Raw genomic sequence first — 20738 nt, forward strand, 5'->3', positions numbered from 1 at the left:
TTTGTTCCCTTTTGTCTTACAATGACGGGAGAGGTAAAGATTAGTATGGGACTATTTTTATTTGTCTTGGAAATATTAACAAGTCTCTCACATACGAGTGAAGTATAAAGTAGAGTCCCGCTAGCTACCTCCCTGTCTCGCTCTATCTCTCTCTGTCACACTCTCGCCCTGTTGCTAGCCTCCTCCTCTCTTGCTCTCTCTGTACAACCATTCGCTACGATCGCCAGCCCCCTTCTGATCTGTGATTCCTACATTCTCATTTAGCAGGGGTCGTCACGTGGGCTATACTGTTGTTTAAATGTTGTAGAAGCCTGTGTGTGTGTATGGTCATGAGGCGCTGTTTGTGGGCTATTATGCTGGTGAGAGACATTCTGGAGAGGTGCAAACGTCACTTCCTTTGGCCCCTAGATTTGACATTGACCTAACCTCAAGACTTTATTATGTATGTTGCTGGTTATTATGCATTAAGATATTTTACAGTCCTGACATCGCTCGGTCACGCAGCTGGCGGTCCTCCGACAGCAATCATCATTGACATATGCTAATCTATTAATACATAACATTGATTATAATATTGTGCAGATATAATATTCATGTTAATATTGCAATGATTCAGTAATATTACATTTTAAATAAGTTGTATACATAATTGAAGAAATGCAATATGGTTAAATTGGTTACTGTATGACATTTTGTAAGATGTTTATGTATAACAGACATATGCATATAATTGTGCAATGGTAATATTGCTAGGTCATTACATTACATATGGAGTTATCTCTAGTAATGTTCTAGAAGCCTGTGTGTGTGTATGTGTGTGTATGGTCACGAGGCGCTGTTTGTGGCCTATTGTGCTGGTGAGAGACATTCTGGAGAGGTGCTAACATCACTTCCTTTGGCCCCTAGGTTTGACATTGACCTAACCTCTAGACTATATTATGTATGTTGCTGGTTATTATGTATTAAGATATTTTACTGTCCTGACAGAGAGACAGAAGAGAGAGTTATATTTAAAAAGGAAGAGAGAGATGAAAAGATTAGTAAGAGAAAGTAAGAAGAGAGTGGATGAGGAATTTGGAAGGAATCTGAGTGACAAGTGGAGGAAATGTAAGAAAATGTTCTGGCAAGAGGTGAAGAGAGTCAGACAGGGTGGCAATGAAGTTAGTAGGGGAGTGAAAGATAAAATTGGTAGATTACTAGTTGAGAAGGGAGAGAAAGTGAGTAGATGGAGAGAACACTTTAACCCCTTAACCGCGGGGCGTCACTTTCGTGACGCTCGGGTGCAATGGATCATACCGCGGGGCGTCACTTTTGCGATCCTGTGTTATTTTGAATTCACCCTGGCTTTGAAGTGGCTGCTTGTATCATCTATCAGTACTGCCAGTGTCTAACAATAGTCAGTGCTGCTATTGTCATCTGTACTCCCATCCATTGTTGACAATTTAGCCATTTCTCCCTGTTCTTGACTCCCCTCCCTACCTCCCCTCCATTACCCTCTCCTCCTGCCTGCCCCAGCTGCGCTGCGCTAGGCAAATCTTGCCCGGATTTTTCCACTCATTTCATCCATTGGAATGAGCCCTATGCCTTATTCCTATACAAAATGATATATATATATATATATATATATATATATATAAAAAGGTAATTGATAGTGCCATACACCTGGAATTGGCTAATTATCACCTGGCAACACCCCACGTGCACTCGTTCACTAATTTTCCCTGTTTATTTCCCCTTAAAATATGCTGTATGACCTGTTCTCATAATAAAAGTATATATAAGAAAGGAAGGGAGAAGCCTAAGTGATATTTACATTCACCTGGAACTACCTAATTTCCTACCAATCATTTCACAGTACAGTATATAAATTAGCAGCTGTCACTTCGCTGACGTTGTCAACCCTTGGCGGCCCCATATCTGCCTCGTCATTCAGTTCAGTGTTGTCTCTTGAGATGAAAGCACGTAGCACTCGTGCCCCTCCATTTCCACTGCTTCTAGAGGGCCCTGTGACCTCTACCCCTACTAAACCTCATGTGGGAAGGGGTAAAGGACTAAGTGACTCTGCTGTGGAGCATGAACTGGCTAATTTATCCATGATAATGATGGACAGTGACTACAATCTTTCTGGTGAATCGTTTGATGAGCCAGTGGAGGAAGTGGTGATAAACTACGAGTGCTTCAGTGTCCCAAGTTCATCCTGGCTCCAAGGGAAAGGAGCCCTTAGTTACTGGATGTGAAAGTGTATAACACAGTGTAAATAAAATAGAAATGTAAATAATTACTAATATAAGAATATGAGTACAAATACATGGAGGAATGACAGTGAAAGCTTTGCTCTCTGCGCTAGTTTACTGAACGAGAAAGTTAATGCCTGGAGTGAAAATAAACTACTATTACTGAAGGAAACTTATGGATAAATACTGTATATATATATAAGTGTAATAAAGTACTAGGACTGTAAAGTGTGAGTGTGTTTATGAATAATAAATGACAGAATACCATTGGGGAACAAACGCGGGTGGGAAGCTGGTACGCGCTCGAAATTTACATTGCTTTCACAGTTTTTTTTTTTTTTTTTTTTTTTTTTTTTTTTTTTTTTTTGCATGGATTCCAGAGTACTTGAAAATCATAGAATAGTATTTCTAGTGATATTATCAGGCTGTGGTAATCATATTATGGGGTGTCAGGAAGTGTAAAGTGGAGATGTTACCCAACTTCAGAAGTCTCCACAAGTCCTATGGTAGTCGACGAGGAATCAACAAACATCCCAGGAAAAAGCTGAAGGTATGTGCCATATGCATATGTAATTATAATACTGTAGGACTAATAGCTGATTTTTGGCGAATATTTTTGAAAAGTCAGTCTGAGCATGAATATCCCTGCGTCAGGTGCATGGACCGCCTCTGACATGCCCGCGCTTAAGGGGTTAATGAATTGTTGAGCACAGGAAATGAAAGTAATGCGAGTATAAGTGGTCGGGGAATGGCTGGGAGAAGGAGGGAGGTGAGAAGACAGGAAGAAATAGGTAGGATGGAAGTCGTGGAAGCAATGAAGAAAGCCAAAATGGGGAAAGCCCCAGGAATTGATGAAGCGTGTGGTGAAATGCTGAAGCATGGGGGAGAAATAGTAGTACAATGGATGTGGAAGATGTGCAGATTGGCCTGGGAGGAAGGTAGAATCCCGGAGGATTGGAAATCAGGTAAAATTATTCCCTTGAACAAATGGAAATTGGAAAAAGAAGTGTGTGGTAATCATAGGGGCATTTGTCTTCTTAGTGTAATAGGAAAAGTATATGGAAGGATTCTTATTGACAGAGTTAGGGAAAGAGCAGAGGAATTAATTGGAGAAGAACAGGGAGGCTTTAGGAAGGGAAGAGGTTGTGTAGATCAGATATTCATTCTTAGATATTTAGTGGAAAGGTGTCTAGAGAAGGGAAAGAAGTTGTATGTGGCCTTCATGGATTTGGAGAAAGCCTATGACAGGGTGGATAGACAAGGATTGTGGAAAGTATTAGGAATATATGGAGTAGATGGGAAGTTGCTGAATGCTGTGAAGAGTATGTGTGATGGTGGTAAGGCTGCAGTGCATGTGGATAGTGAACTGAGTGAGTTTTTCTCTTTGAAGGTTGGGTTGAAACAGGGATGTGTCATGTCTCCAATCTGTTCAATCTGTATATGGATGGGGTTATAAGAGAGATACAAGGTAGGGCAGTGGATGTTGGAGTGGCCCTGATGAGAGAGGGCAGTGTTTGGACACTCCCTGTACTGTTGTTTGCAGATGATATTGTGTTGTTAAGTGAAAATGAAGGGGAGCTGCAAGGCTTGGTGGATGAGTTTGGGAGTGTGTAAGAAACGGAATATAAAGGTGAATGTAGGGAAGAGTAAAGTTATGGTCTTCGAAAGAGGTGAAGTCAGTGAATGTACAGTGAGGTTGGATGTTGAGGAAATGGAAAATGTGAGTATGTTTAAGTACTTGGGTAGTGTGATAAGTAAGGATGGAAGTTTGGAGGGTGAAGTGCTTGAAAGGGTACAACAAGGAAGAAAGATTGCTGGTTCCTTGAAGGCAATGATAAGAAACGGGGAAGTGAGCATGGAAATGAAAAAGTTATTACGTGACAGTGTTATGATACCAACTCTGACATATGGAAGTGAAGCTTGGATGTTGTTGGAGGGACACAAGTTAAGAGTGAGAGCAGTGAAAATGAGTTATTTGAGAGAAGCATGTGGAGTCACACGGAGAGACAGATTGACAAACGAGGATGTAAGGGAGCATATGATAGGAAGCATTAGGAGAAACACACTGAGGTGGTTTTGCCATGTGGAGAGGATGGAGAGTGAGAGACTGATGAGGAGAGTGTATGTCAGTGAGGTGGAGGGGGAGAGATGGAGGGGAAGGCCAAGGATGAGATGGAGGGATGGAATGTAGAGGTATATGAGGGAGGGGGGTGTGAATTGGGATCAGGGCAGTGAAATGGCAGGGGACAGGGTGACGTGGAGGCGATTTGTTTGTGGCCATCCCATCTATATCTATCTATATACCTAGGCTGCTTCCCCCAAGGAAAGGGAGGTAGCTGAGACAGGACGACACACTCCCCATTTACTCATCCATTCAAACACATTCATTCGCATCTTAGCCCCAAAGGGGAGAACGGACAGATCTTCACCGCACCACACCGCACAAGGGTCAACTGCGCAATGCAATCAGTGACATCCGCAGCAGGGCCCATATAAGGGATAAAGGTGTCTGGCAGTAGATAGATAGATCATCATCAACATCATCATCATCAAAAGAACCTCCTTTCCCACCCAAGGGCAGGGTGAGGAGTAGCAGTGTCCAGACAGCCCAAATTTGCCCAGTCCAATGGGCCACGCTTCCATTCACTCATCATTCAAGCCCACGGAATCCTGGCTCTCTCAGATATGCCAAAAACATTCACCACGTTCTGTAGCTTCACATAAACATATCCGATTGAGTCAATCCGGACGCTGCCTCATTAAAAAGGGGTGCCAAATCCCTGATCATGCACTTCTCACAATATTCATCCAGCCAGCTCAATCTCTTGTCAGTTCCCTAGCCTCACCGACTTCCAAACCTCTCTTCCTCACACACTCATCCACCATATCTCTCCACCTTCTACTTGCCTCCCCCCTCCTTCAGATTCGCTTAGATATACCTTTTTCACCACTCTGTTGTTATCCATTCTCTCCACGTGACCATACCATCTCAGCACACTCTCTTCGATTCTGGTGTCCACCGACTTCCTCACTCCACATCTTTCACAAATCACATTATTTTGTATCCTATCCACCCTCTGTACTGCATATACATTCCTCAGCAGTCCGATCTCCACTGCTCTTACTCTTGACTTTTCATTTTCATGCCACACAATAGTCTCACATCTGTATGTTAAAGTTGGCACTAACACTCTTTCATGTAAGCTTCAAGCAGCTGTAACACCTAAGTCTCTGTTTCTTATCAAGGCTTTCATTGCACCAGCTACTTTTCTTCCTTGTGTCACTCTACTTTCAAATTCTTTTGCACATTTTCCTCTCTTTTCTGTCATTGTACCCAGGTATTTGAACTCTCTCACCGATTCCAGTCTCTCTCCATTCACCATTACATTGCACTGGGAGTCACCTTCTCTCTCAATAACTATCACTTTATGCTTTTCCACATTTACTGTCAAGGCATGACGCTCACAGACATCAGGAAAACTGTGCACTAGCCTACCAAGTTCTTGTCTGGTATTTGCAAGCAGTACTGCATCATCAGTATGCAACAAATTTGAGATATTCTATCTATCACCATTCATTATCAGTGCCATCCCTCTCTCCATTACTCATGTTTTTACTTCTCTCATCACCCCATCCATATATATATTGAACAGCCATGGGGACATCACACAACTGTGTTGCACACCCACACTGATCATGAACCATTCACTTAGATGCCCATTAACCCTTACACATGCTTCACTACCATCATAAAAACTCTTGATGGCACCTAGCAGCCTACCATCTACACCGTACATGTGCAAAACTTTCCACAATCCATCTATGTCCACTTTGTTGTATGCTTTATCCAGATCCATGCATGCCAGAAACACGTGGTCCTTCTCACAAGCCTTCTCTGTTGTCTCACTGCAAATATTTAATCCGCACATCCTCTGCCACTCATAAAACCATCCTGTTCATCACTCACTAGGACTTCTGATATCTCTCTTACTTTATAATAATTCTTCCATATCCCTTCCCTACCACACTCAATAAACTTATGCCATGATAATTCTTGCACTCACTTCGCCCACCTTTATTTTTGTACAGGGGTACAATCACAGCCATTTTCCACACTTTAGGTACTGTTTCACTAATCCTGTGCCTTCTTACGTATCTGCAACAAGCACTTCATTCCACTATCTCCACTACACTGAAGCAACTCTGCATATACCTCATCAACCCCAGCTGCTTTCCCATTTTTCAGCCGCTTCACAGCACTCTTCACCTGTGCAAGTGTCATGTCTCCTGGCACTGCATTCCTTCTCTGCACACTCCCAAAACCAATCATTGTTTACAGCCACTCTGCTCTCTCTATTCCCATTCATCAGGCTTTCAAATTATTCTTTCCATCTAGACCTTACTTCATCCCCATGGGTTAATAATCTACCACCCACATCCTTCACACCATCACATTTCTTTCCTCTTTCACTTCTACATTTCCACACCTCTTTCCAGAATAAATTCCTATTTTCAGAGTAGTTTGCATTCATTTTTCTTCCTAGATCATCATTTATATTCTCCTTTTTCCTCTTTACAAATCTCTTTATGTGCATCTTGCTCTCAATATATTCAATTCTTATTTCAACTGAACCCCTGTCCTGTAACCACCTTAGCCACTTCTTTTCCTCCACCGCTGTCTTAACCTCCCCGTCCCACCATGCCGTACCTTTCTTCTTTGTTGTTACTCTTGCCACACCACACACTGCTTTAGCATTCCTAACTAAACAGTCCCACAGGCTGTCCAGATCCATTTCATTCCAATGCACTGATTGTAACTCCTCCTCTACTTTGGTCCTCTAATCTCTGCCATTTCTTTGATCTTCAGCTTCTCAACTTTAAGTCTTTCACCCTAACTGCTCCTCACCTCACTCCTCTAAGCTTGATCTTGCATACCACAATCATATGATCTGACAGACCTCCACATCGTCCTCTCATGACCCTCGTATCGGAAACCATTCCCATCATCGACCTCTCTACAAGCACGTAATCAGTCAGGCTTCTTTCAACACGATCCACGTTCCCTCTGTACCATGTATATTTATGTGCATCTTTGTGTTTGAAGTACGAGTTACAAATGCACAACCACCTCTCCTGACACATATCCTTTAGTTGCTTCCCATTATCATTTCTCCTGATACTCCATAACAGCCCATTATGTCATCCTCAGGACCAGTGCCTGCTCTTCCATTCATAACCCCCATTACAGTCACTTTATAGCTCCTGGGCATTTCTCCCACTACCTCATCCAGCTCATCTCAAAACCTGTCTTTCTCTCCCTCACTCCTGTCCTCACACGTTGCATATGCTACAGTCACTGCCACTGTGAACTTCTTAGACTTGAACTTGACATACATACACCTCGAGCTGATACATTTGTATTCTCTCATTCCACTCTGCCATGCCTCATTCATCAACAAAGCAACTCCTTCCTTGCATCTTCCTCCTCCATTCATTCCCGATCTTACACATTTCACATCCTCCCACTCCTCCACTTCACACCCTTTCATCTTCATTTCACACAATGCTATCACAGCATATCTCGCACTCTTGAACACATTCACCACTTCCACCCTCTTGCTCTCTTGAATCACACTTCTCACATTCCACATGGCCATGATATATATATACAGTGAGTCCTTGATATACGAAAGGGATAGGGACCAAAAAAAACTTTAATAATGGGAAATTTCTCATATCGGAACGATTTTCCCCATTGAAATATATATAGAAAGGGGGGGATGCATTCCAGGACTCCATTGGACCCTCCACTTAAACTTTACACCTCCTGTTTTGAAGTATGCAGTACACGTATACAGTACTATACTATTGTGCAGACATTAAGAAAAAAAATAATAATTACTGTGGTATTAGTACTGTAGTATTAGAGGATGCAGGGCCTAATGCTCTCCCAATCTCTGAGACTCCCTGTCCCTCTTCATGGCGTCTTATTATTTCCAATTTCCTCTCAATATTGAGAGTACGATGCTGTTTCTTCCTTGCAGCTGGTTCCCCAGATACTGGAGATGATGCAGGGCGCTTGGAAGGCATGGTGAAAATACGAAAAGGTGAAGAACAGTGAAAAACAACGTAACGTACAGCAAAGTTGAGAGGAGAGGACAGATGTGACTGGACTGAGAAGCGCGCGATAATGTGTTTACCAGAGAGGGGTTAGTTTGTTTTCTCGCCGCAAGCAAGCGCGGTGCTGTGCAGCGCGCCCGTTTTGAATTTTTCATATTTCCTCTCGTATCGCTTTTCGTATTTCGAGACAGAGGCTTTTCGTATTGTGGAATTTGTCCTGCATTCATCGCTTTCATACCATCGAAAATTCGTACATCGAGTTTTCGTATACCGAGGACTCACTGTACAGGGAGTCCCCGATAAACAAAGCCCCAATATACGAAAATTTGAAGGTATGAAAGTGAAAAATATAAAACAAATTCCTCAATACGAAAGGCATGTGCTTGGATGGTACAAAAAGCGCTACAAGAAAATTATTCAAATTTGGCATGCGACTGACCGCAGAATCCACTATCCCGTATGGCGAGGCAGGCAACTATCTCCGCTTCGTCCCAGTCTGTTCCTGCTCCCCAGCTGTATAGTGCATGCCTTCTATACTCCGAGAATCTATCGCATCTTTCGCATCTTGCATCATGCCACCCAAGCGTCCTTCACCTTCATCATCGTCTGTGGCGTCTCTCAAGAAGAAGCATCACCGAACCATGGCACTGGAGCGCAAGCTCAAAATTATCAAGAGGCATGAGGAAGGCCAGTGCATGAGTGAGATTGGGCCTCACCTGTACTGGTATATACTGTAGAGTACTGTTTTCTGTTTTTTACTCAGTAATTTGATAAATAAACAACTGTTTAAAGTTCATTTAGCTTTTATTAACATTTCTACTGTAGATTTAAGAGCTTACACTCAGCCTATTACAGTACAGAGAAGTTAGTTGACAGATATTGGGGGGCTTCTGGAACGCATCTCCTTATTTTCTTAACCCGCCCCATCCCGACGTTTTTGGACCTTTTTTTTTTTTTTTTTTTGCTCAAACATCCGCTTTTGGTGAGAAACATCGAAAATTCATAGAGAAATTGCTCACCTGAGGTTTAAAATACCGGATTTAGGTGCGAGTACTTCCTTACCTGACTGGGTTTTCTAACAGGCTGGCACCAAAGAAAACGAGTTCTATGGGAGGGTAACTATTTTATCCACTCATAAACAGTATTTATTTATTTACTTGGTACGAATTCATATGTAGTACAAGAGTATATTGGTTTTCAAACAGTAATATAGGCATTATAAGCATTGTTTCACTCACTAACTCATCACCATTCATGACCTTTTTTTTCCCACATTACCTGATCATCATTTCTGACTATTTCTTCCTCTAAACTTTGTCCTCCACATTGTCATTGATTGGGGAATCACTCTGGCCCTGAATGTCTTTATTGGCCAGGTCACTGGTAACAGGTGAATTGTTGAGATAATGGCGTGCAGGGGGGGGGGAGAGGTTATGCGGTGTAAGGCATTGTTCCTGCTTGGCATCTTGTAGAGGAATAGAGGAAGGTGTCCCATGTATACGTGCCAAAAATCACTTGCGAAATCTCTTGCGAAAATTGAAAATTGTGCAAATTAGGGACCTTGCAATGTTGCCGCGTTAATCCGCGTCGCCGGGACGGCACGGGTTAAATCAAGTTTCTCATGGGGAAAAATGCTTCAATATACGAAAAATTGATGTACAAGAGATTTTAAAGGTACCTAACCCTTTCGTTTATCGGGGACTCCCTGTGTATATATATACACTGAAACCTTGATGTAAGAGACCTCTATTTAAGGGATTTTGGATTTAAGGGACTCCATGTTCTACATTACAAATGGACAAGACCATTCAAAAATGATACGTAATGTATAGGTTATACACATTAATATGTTTCTTTATACAGTACCCAGAAAATATTATTCATAATCATATAAATAATTAAGATAAGTGAAACAATCATTGCATTTCATAATAAAGATTGTCTTTATATGTGGCAGAACAATGGACATTTTCATGTATGGGACAAGTTGATTCCCCATTTAGTCCCTTAAATCGAGGTTTGAGTGTATATATATATATACACACGGAGTAAAACCTTTACAATTCGGCATCCTTCAAGTCGGAAACCTCTACAACTCGGGAAGGCTCCAAAATATTCATTTAAAAAATTTAAATTCAAAAATTCCCAAAAATGCACATGTGAGAGGAAGATAGTCAGCAAAAATCCCCCCAACTCGGTAACATGCCGAGTTGTACAGTAATGTTTAAGTGTTTAGTATTTAGTTCTCCAGTGTAGTACAAGTGATAAATACATTACAGTGATGGCCTTTATAGTGTTAAATGTGCTTTACATAGTGTACAGTGTCAAGTACAGTACAGTAAATGTGTGCCCAAAACTGATCTTGAGCCCCCCTAACACCTCCAAAAACTACCAAAAGTCCTCCTCCATGCCTGGAATACACCCTACAACTGCATGGAATGATGGTAAGGCAGATTTTACTGTTTATTGTAAAAACTTTTAATTTTTGTCCATTTTTTTTCATTTTTCCTTTTTTTAGTGAGTGTGCTGGGGGGGAACTTAAAGTTCATCCCTGCAACTCGGCAAATAGGCTAACTTGGCAAGGTTTGCACATGTATTATGCCGAGTTGTAGAGGTTTTACTGTATATATATATATATATATATATACAGGTATATATATATATATATATATATATATACAGTATATATGTGTGTGTGTGTGTGTGTGTGTGTATGTACATACTGTGTATATATATTTATATATATATATACATGGACCTTTGTTGTACAGTGGTAGAGTGTGCGTTTCGTACACGGGTGGACCAGGGTTCACGCCCCGCCAGGGTAATAAACTTTGGGAGTGTTCACCCGGCCACGTACTGCATTGGCGGACACGAGGGGTGCTGTGGTTGAACCAGTGTCGCTTACTGTAAAGTATGCTTGCACCCAGTCGGCTTGCACGGGCCAATTACACTTGGTTCACAGACTACACACACATCGAAAGCCACTTCAACACTACAATTACACTTACAAGCACTTCTCACCCTACATACAATCTCTACCAGACAGCCTAAGCCACTTGGTAGAGCTACATTGGCTGTATCGTCCCGACTTCGGTCGGGGTAGCCCGGTCCTGCAGTGGATACTCAAATGGCTGATGATGATGATGATGATGATGATATATATATATATACTGTATTTGTTATATACTTTTCGTTTCATACAAACTGGCAAGCTACTTTTCATAATGTCTCTATGTTTACTGAAAGCTTTCCATCCAATTGTAATGCGTCTTTTTTTTTCGCTATCATGATCTTTCGTTAATTTTAGTACTTGTCCTAAGTAGTTGTACTCCTTAACTTCTTCAAGAATTTCATCGCTTATTCTGATGACACTCTTTGGTGTTTGTGGATTAAACATTACTTTAGTTTTACTTCTGTTCATCTTCAGTCCTGCTTTCAGACTTTCTCTGTTCAGGTCATTTAACATTTCTTGCAATGCCTGCGCTGTTTCTGAGATTAGGACAATGTTATCTGCAAATCTTATATGGTTTAGCTTTTCTCCATCAATGTTCACTCCTTTGTTTTCCCAGTCTAGCTTTCTGAAAATACTTTCTAGGCATGCTGTAAATAATTTTGGTGAAAATGTATCTCCCTGATGCACGCTCTTCTCAATCTTAATTTTTTCTGAGTCCTTATGTAATTTAACTGTAGCAGTTCCCTCTTTATATATGTTTTCAAGCAAGTTTACAATGTTCTCATTCACTCCTTGTTCTCACAATGAATTTATAATTGCTATGTGCTCCACTGAGTTGAAAGCCATTTCGTAATCAACAAAACCTAAGCACAGTGGTTTATTTTATTCTATAGTTTTCTCAATTAGCTGGTTCATTGTATGTAGATGATCAGTGGTCGAATACCCGCTTCGGAATCCTGCCTGTTCACGAGGTTGGTTTTCCTCCAAAATTGTTGTTATTCTGTTCGTAAGGACTTTAGTGAAGATTTTGTAAATGACTGATAATAAGCTAATGGGTCAATAGTTACTAAGATCTTTTGAGTCACCTTTTTTGTAGAGTAAAATAACTATTGCATTACACCATGTTTTGGGAATTTTTCTTCTGTTTTATGCAGTGGGAAAATAAGTGAGCAAGCCCATTTTGTACTTCTGCTTCAGCATCCAAAAGTAAATCTGTTACTATTCTATCTTCTCCCGGAGCCTTCCCTCTTTTCATATTTTTAAGACAAATATTTACTTCGCCTGGTGTTACCTTAGGTATTTCACTTGTGTCAACTGAAAAGTTAGCTATTGGTACTACTGTCTTTGATGCATACAGTTCTTTGTAAAATTCTTCAACTCTCTTCACCATCTTATCTCTGCATTTAATGATTTCTCCATTTTTTTCATTCATATATATTCATTCATTCATTGCCAGACGCCATGTATCCCAAACGGGGTGGCCAACGGCTTAGAGTTAATTGTTTTACAGGGAGGGGAACTAATCCTCCTTCAACCCCACCTGACACGTAGGGATGCCAACATATATATATATATATACATACGAGGGTGGATCAATAAATTCTCAGCCTAGGGTAGAAGAAAAACATATAGAGCTGTGGTTTATTTTTTATTTCTCAACATAATCCCCCTTAACCTCAGTGCACTTAGACAACTTGTTCTGTAACATCTTAATGCCCTTGAAAAAAAAATCTTTCTCTTAACAGTTCAGATATGCTTCAACGGCAGACACGACATCATTATCGCTCTCAAATCTCATTCCTCGTAAGTGATCTTTCAAATTGGGGAATAGGTAAAAAATCACTTGGGGCCAGGTCAGGTGAATATGGTAGGTGATGCACAATTTCGAAGCCAGCTTCATTTATGGCAGCCATCGCAACAGCTGACTTGTGGGCAGGTGCATTGTCCTGGTGGAACAGGACTTCGCGCCTCAACCTCCCCTGCCTCTTCTCTTTGATTGCTTCTCTCATATTTTTGATCAAGGTGGCGTAGTAGTCACCTGTGATGGTCTCTCCACGATGCAAGTAGTCAATCATGAGAATACCCTCAGCATCCCAGAAGATCGATGCCATAATCTTGCCTGCACTGGGTTGTTGGCAAAATTTGCGAGTGACAGGAAAATCATGGTGTTTCCACTCCATGGATTGCCTTTTCATCTCGGGATCGAAATGGTGAATCCAGGTTTTGTCCATTGTCACAAACCGCCTGTAGAAGTCATCTGGATTACGCTGAATCTTGGACAGGAGCTCTTGAGAAGTGACCACCCGCTGTCTCTTCTGATCGGCTGTCAACATTCGGGGAACCCATCAGGGCGAGAATTTTCTCATGTCCAAAACATCAACCAAAATTGATTGTACTGTGCCATATGACACCCCTCCTGTCAGCCATAATCATATCGTGCGCCCTGTTAACATTTTCATCATTAGTCACTGTGCTGGGGCAACCTGGACATGGAGTATCAGCACACGACTCCCTCCCCAGCTTAAACTCATGACACCATCTCTTCACTGAGGAGTATGAAGGAGAAGAGTCACCTAAAGTAGTCACCAAATCATCATAGACTTCTTTTGTTTTTAGTTGTTTTCTCATGAGATAGTTTATCACTGCACGGTATTCAGAAGGTTCCATTTTCAGAAATGACCTTACCTCGCGTCACTCAGTGGCCTGCAAATGGAAAAATAATTGGGTTAGGAACTTTAAATTTTGGCCTAGAACATGTAAAGGTTGACCCTACAACATATAAAAATACGATGGGTGTACCATAGTTGCAACTGGGGTGGGCCAAGGACTTATTGATCCACCCTTTTATATAATACTCTAAATATATACAATGTACATGTTATGTATATATACATATATCATACAATGAACCCTTGGTTATTGCACATTTGGTTATAACAGTTTTCATTATCACTTCTAGATGGAAATTTGCACTCCTACCATTATTCTGTACTTTTTGGCCAAAAAAAAGAAAAAAACTTCAGTATTATGCACCTGAGCTGGTTTCTGTGGACAATGTTGGTGCAAAATCTGAGGTTTTTACTAAGTTTGAGGGATTAAAAGATAAGTCGCTCCTTGAGGAGTTAATCCTAGGTGGTGGAGACCACTAACTTTCCACCCCCTAGCCTCAGAACCCCGTACCTGAAGCCCATATCAAGTCTCCATGTGATACCATTTCTTCCTTATTGTGACCTTTTTATAATTGTCTATAAACCTAACAATGCTTATGCATGTGTCAGATACTTACCATAACAGCACGTATATACAATATGTATGTATGTATTTAGTGGGTTTAAACTGTTTTAAAAGGGAAAATTTGGGGTTACAAGTGGGGTGCCAGGTACCTATTCTGTCTATCTGTCTATCCATCTATTTATTCCCAGATGCCTTAATCCCATAAGAAGTGGCCACAAACAAATCACCTCCATGTTGCCCTGTATCCCGGCATGATTAAGAAGTGGCCACAAACAAACCACCTCCATGTTGCCCTGTATTCTGCCATTTCACTGCCCTCCCCCCAGCTCACACCCCTTCCTCTCATGTGCCTTTCCACTTCATCCCTCCTCGGCCTCCCTTTCCCCCCCCCTCCACCTCACATACATACTCTCTCCTCATTAGTCTCTCACTTTCCATCAACTCCACATGGTCAACAACCTCAGTGAATTTCTCCTAATGCATTCTATCACATCCACATTCACAGCACAACACTCCATCACTTCCTCATTTGTCAGTCTGTCTTTCCATTTAACTCCACGTGCTCCTCTCATATAACTCATTTCCACTGCTCTCACTCTTGACTTGTGTCCTTCCAACAAGGTCCAAGCTTCGCTTCCATACGTTAGGGTTGATATCACAATACTGTCATGCAGCAACTTTTTTACTTCCATGTTCACATCCCTGTTTGTTATCACCGCTTTCAATGAACCAGCAACCTTTCCTCCCTGTTGTACCAATTCAGCCACGTCATCCTTCAGACTTCTATCCTTACTCATCACACTGCCTAAGTTCTGTACTTAAATGCACTCACATTTTCCATTTCCTCATCATCCAACCACAGTGTACATTCAGTGACTTAATTTCACACGAAGACCATAACTTTACTCTTCCCTACATTCACCTTAAATTCCATTTCTTACACACTCTCCCAAACTCATTCACCAAACCTTGCAGTTCCCCCTCATCTTCATTTAATAATACAGTATCATATGCAAACAACAGTACAGAAAGTTTCCAAACACTACTCTCTCTCATTAGGTCCGCTCCAACCTCCACTGCCCAACCTTGTATCTCTTTTATAACTCCATCCGTACACAGATTGAATATCTTTGGAGACATGACACATCCCTGATTCAATCTAAGTCATATAGAAAAATTCACTCAGTTCACCATCCACTTGCACTGCAGCCTGAGCACACTCATACATACTCTTCACAGCCAAGTACCAAGTAGGATGAATCCCATAGATTTTAGGCTTTCTTTATTGCCAGTTATGTGCAATAACCAAAGGGTTACTGAATAGCCAAACATATGTAATTGTTTACATGTATTACTTTGATGTAATTCCATAGTTGTATTTTGTTAAATATTTTACGTTGTTTGTGTTGTGGCAACAATTTATTTTTTAGTTTTTGTGCTGGATCTAAAACAGTCAGTTTTAAAATGTTCAGAAGTATCAGTACCATATCTATTCCCCAGTGCAAGTACAGAATTTACCTTGGTGAATATTGTAACAAGGATGAAATATCTATCTATCTGTTGCCAGACGCCTCAATCCCGTTTGGGGTGGCCACAAACAAATATCATAGTTAAAATAGCCTGCTATATTTTTATTGGATTAATTATTATCATATTGACAGGTTATGTCTGTAAAGTAAATTTGAATTTAAGTTGAATGACCATGAAAAAAATCCCTTTCATTCAACCTGAAAGGCTGAAAAAGTTGGGTGAGTGAAGAGGTTAATTGCAAGAGATAGACAGTGAATGAGTGGAAGAAATGGTGGGTGAGTTGAAAGAGGTACAAGGTGAATGTGTTGCGCGAGAAGTGGCTTGAATGACGTGCAAGCTACACAGCTACTCACACTTCACTGACATGACTCTTGTCACACAGTTGATCTCTGTGTTCTCACATCTGGACATGTGGCTACACTTGGTGTTGGGTATGTTGTGCCACCAGATGCTACACTGCCTGGTGTTATGTTACATCATGTTGCACCTAAGCCAGAGTAACCTAATGTAATCTAATATAGCCTGACCAGTCTGACCTAACCTGGGCTTCGTTTTCGTTTTCGTTTTCGTTTTTAAAGGCTCCAACATGCTTGCATGTGTCGGCCTTGGTCACCCAATGGCGGCTCTCCATGCTGCACGATCCATTGCAGCCTCCCTGTTCAGTCCCTTAACCCTAAGGTCACACTTAATGACCTCGTCCCATGTCTTTCTCGGTCTACCCCTCATAACCCCACCCCCAATATTAACACTTCTCACCTTCCTCACCCAACTATCATCCCCCATCCTCTCCACATGTCCAAACCACCTCAATCTACCTCTCCTCATCACAACACCAATACACTCCAGTCCCATCCTACCTCTCAACTCTTCCATTGTAAACCCAGCCCCTCCAGGCCTTGGACGCAGGGATGCACTGCACATCCACCTAATCATTGTCATTTCTGTACGTCTGAGCCGGCGAATGTCTTCCTCCTTCACTGCCCAGGTCTCACTGCCATACAGCATTACACTCCTAACACACGCTGCATACAAAGACCCCTTAGCACGTAGGGAGAGCCCCCTCAATGTCAGGAGAGGCAAGAGCTCCCTGAACTTCTTCCAACCACTTCTCACCCTAGCCACAGAGCTAGCTCCAGCCCCACCTCCAGCACACAACATGTCTCCTAAATAACAAAACTCTTCCACACACTCAAGAGATTCACCAGCAAGTTCAATTCTTTCACGTCTGACGATCTCCACCTGCTCACCCCGGCATGCCGTACACATAAAATCAGCATTATCTCGCAGTCTACCTCTGATACCACTACATCTCTTATGCACCCATTTATCACACACACCGCACAAGATGGAATTACTTCCCACGCCCTTGTGGCAAACTGCACATGGCCACTCTCCCTCGTCTTTGACAGTACCGCCACCAACCCTAGATATCATCACTTTTGTTTTATCTGCATTTACCCTTAAACCCTTTTGCCCCATACCATCTCTCCACTTCCTAAACCTTTCCTCCGCCTCCCTTTCATTCTCTGCAATCAACACCAAATCATCAGCATACAACAACTCCCACGGGAGTCCGTTTCTAAAGTCACGTGAAAGGGCTTCAAGTACCATGATAAACAACATGGGACTCAAGACTGACCCCTGATGCACACCAACATTCACGGAAAACTCATCACTCAAATCTCCATTCACTCTCACCTGGGTGTGAGCACCCACATACATGGCCATATATGGTCTAACCAACCTGCCATAAGCTAACTTAATCCATCCTAACTTAACCTGACCTGACCTGACCTAATCACAACCATTATTGAAAATAATAAAGGCAAGTGTTTGTATGTTTGTTACCTATAAATTCGGCTCTCTTAGGGTCTACCCCCACATATGATACATATTCTGAATCAGGATGATCCAGGGAGTGTTTTTGTATGTAATTTAGCAGGATTAATTGTATGTTGAAAAGTTACATTAGGTATATTGGCTGACAGCCCAATCAACCGTCTGCAGGAGCCAGCTGAAAAAACCCGCCCAGAGGGCGGACCTTTTCTGGTATGGTCCTTTCACCGCAAGAAGTCCGTTCAGGGTGGGGCCCACCTGGTGAATCACCTCTAGCGATGCTGCCAAATCAACTGTAGTACATGCCTCTCTCTCTCTTATTTCCCATCTATGTGCTATTTGAAATTGTTTTTTATATTCTGTATATAGTAAATGAAGCTATATAGTACATTGAGTATCACTTTTTAGAATTATAACAACGATTTGAATGAATTCTATGACACGTGGCAGTGCTTTTTTCCCATGTTGCCACGCCGTAGAGTTGCCAATTTGACCACCAATTATCGGATTATCACCTACCCCCATCCCACCTGTCTCTCTGTCTCTCTCTCTCTCTCTCTCTCTCTCTCTCGTCAATATAACAGAAAGTTCTGATGACGAAGAAAATTATGATTAAAGATCAGAGAGAGGATTAGGCCTACAGGGGAAACCTCTTAAAAATAAAACGCGCCTAGACTTTTACCTCATAAGTGGTGTGGGAAAAAAAATGGAAATAAATAATACATATACAATATATATGTATATATATATAGAGAGAGAGAGAGAGAGAGAGCGAGCGAGCGAGCGAGAAACAGGTGTGATGGGGGTAGGTTGGGAGAAGAGTGATAATCCGATAATTGGTGGTCAAATTGGCAACGTCACACTCAGGGGAATTCCAAATTCTGCCACACCCTGAACGGACTTCTTGCTGTGAAAGGACCATAGTCACATCATAATTTCCTCTGTGTTGTCAGTCCAGACACATGGCTACATCTGGTAGTGGGTGCGTTGTGCTACCTGATGCTGCATTACCTGGTGCTGCGCTACATACTGCTGCAGCTGCGTCGTCGCCTCACACAGCAAGCACTTATCATAGCTCGCAACACTGTCATTGTGCTTCTCCACAACCCACATGTAAGTCCAACATGATTTACAGGAAGTTCTTATCAGATAGCAGATGTGTTCCTTCCTGCTCCACAGCCAACATATGAGTGCAAGAGGTTTTACCAACAGTTCACATTGTAAATCACAGATGAGTTCCTTACTTGCTGACAGCCCACATGAGAAGTTTTACAAGCAGTCCTTATAAGTCAGGGTTGTGGTCCATGCTTCTCCACTGCCCACGTGAAAAGTTTTATATGAAATTTTCATTGTAAAACAGGGTTTGGATGAGCAGAAAACCTACAGTCGGCCTCATATTGTAACTCAGATTTGTGTTTGCAAGAACAAGAAACATGGCAAGATTCATTATTCTCCTATCACTGTCCTTCCTGTGTAAGTTACATTTAGAGGCTATTTGTAGGTCTTGCATCCAGTGCTAGGTCTCCATGAGTCATAGTCTTAGCCCTTTCCCAGCTCAGTCCCCTAACCCAAAAGTTCCCACACAAAACCTCACCCTGTTTTCCTTGGTCTGTCAATGGACATTTTTCCCTTCACCTTCACACTTTTGACCTGCCTCAGCCAGACAACCACCCTCCTTCTGTCAACATGTCTAGATACTCTCATAACATCACATAGCCTCCTGTAACTTAAGATTTGTTTTTGGAGAAAGGACAAGAGACTAATGAAGACTTCTGCTTTCTTCTTGTCCCTCCTGCAGTAAAAAATCACAGTCATGACAGGAACTGATAATAAGTACTGTATTTTTGTAAGTGTCAGACCTGGGATGTATTTTAGAACATCAAAACCTTTTCCTTCAGTGTGGTACAGTATACTGGACCAGGCAAATCAACTGTTAATTGTGTATGGAGCAGTTGGGCAATAGCCAGTTCACTTAGATTGCATTTTATTATCTATTCTTGCCACCACCAGATCATTTTCATGAGCATGAGAGACTTTTCCAATTGGAGAGGGTACATACAGCTTTCAATAACCCCCTCACTACATGAGGTGCCCCCTAAACTGTATCAGATGTTTTGTTTCTGTTGTTGTGGAGTGCACAGTTCATTGTGCAGGAGTTACAGGTTTTAAAGTGTGAAAGAAGAAAAGAACTGAATATTCAAGCAAACAGGCAATCTGTAATATAAAGTAAGGATATGTTACTACAGTACCCTCGCGTCCAACACGCGTTAGTCCAGCACGATTCACGTCCAGCACGGAGAGCAAATAATTAGTATTATTTAATACGATTTAATTACTGCAACACGAGTGTGTTAGCATAACACGCACAGAGCTCCAAGAAGTTTGCGAAATCCGCAGAGTTCACCTCTAGCACGATCACCCCCGGTCCAACACGGTCATACTTGACATTCCCATGATGATGATAGCCAATGAAAACTTCTGATCAAGTAGCCTTCTCCGCCCGCTATCGTGACGTGATCGTGATGCCGCCCAATTAAAAACGCTTCTGCCGTCACGTGATGTTTTGTTTAAATTTCTCTCGCCACAGCGCCACTCAGTCGCATAATTCGCATTGGAAGGTGCTTTTTTTTGCTGCATTTTCTGCCCTTGTTACTGCATTTTACCCTGCTCACGATGCCTAGGAAGCCTTCTGAGAACCCCAAGAAGCGTCGGCACCTCCCTCAGGCCACTAAGCTAGAAAGCATCGAGAGGAAGAAGAAAGGGGAGAGGAAAGTTGACACTGCCAAGGCCTGCGACATGAATGAAGCCAACGTGAGGACCATAATAAA

At 41.9% G+C, this 20738-nt stretch overlaps 1 protein-coding gene across 1 annotated transcript in view; it reads left to right on the forward strand.

Moving 5' to 3' along the window:
• The window catches only part of PEK (pancreatic eIF-2alpha kinase), a 131646-nt gene that overhangs the window by 91507 nt on the left and 19401 nt on the right, over positions 1-20738 (forward strand). The window contains exon 11 of the mRNA XM_080280576.1: positions 18864-19023. Coding sequence (XP_080136702.1) covers positions 18864-19023 — 160 coding nt within the window. The remainder of the gene's footprint in view (positions 1-18863; positions 19024-20738) is intronic.

The sequence above is a fragment of the Coenobita brevimanus genome, chromosome 85 (assembly GCF_032717465.1).
Source record: "Coenobita brevimanus isolate Jiangsu-jjx chromosome 85, ASM3271746v2, whole genome shotgun sequence".
Lineage (NCBI taxonomy): Eukaryota > Metazoa > Arthropoda > Malacostraca > Decapoda > Coenobitidae > Coenobita > Coenobita brevimanus.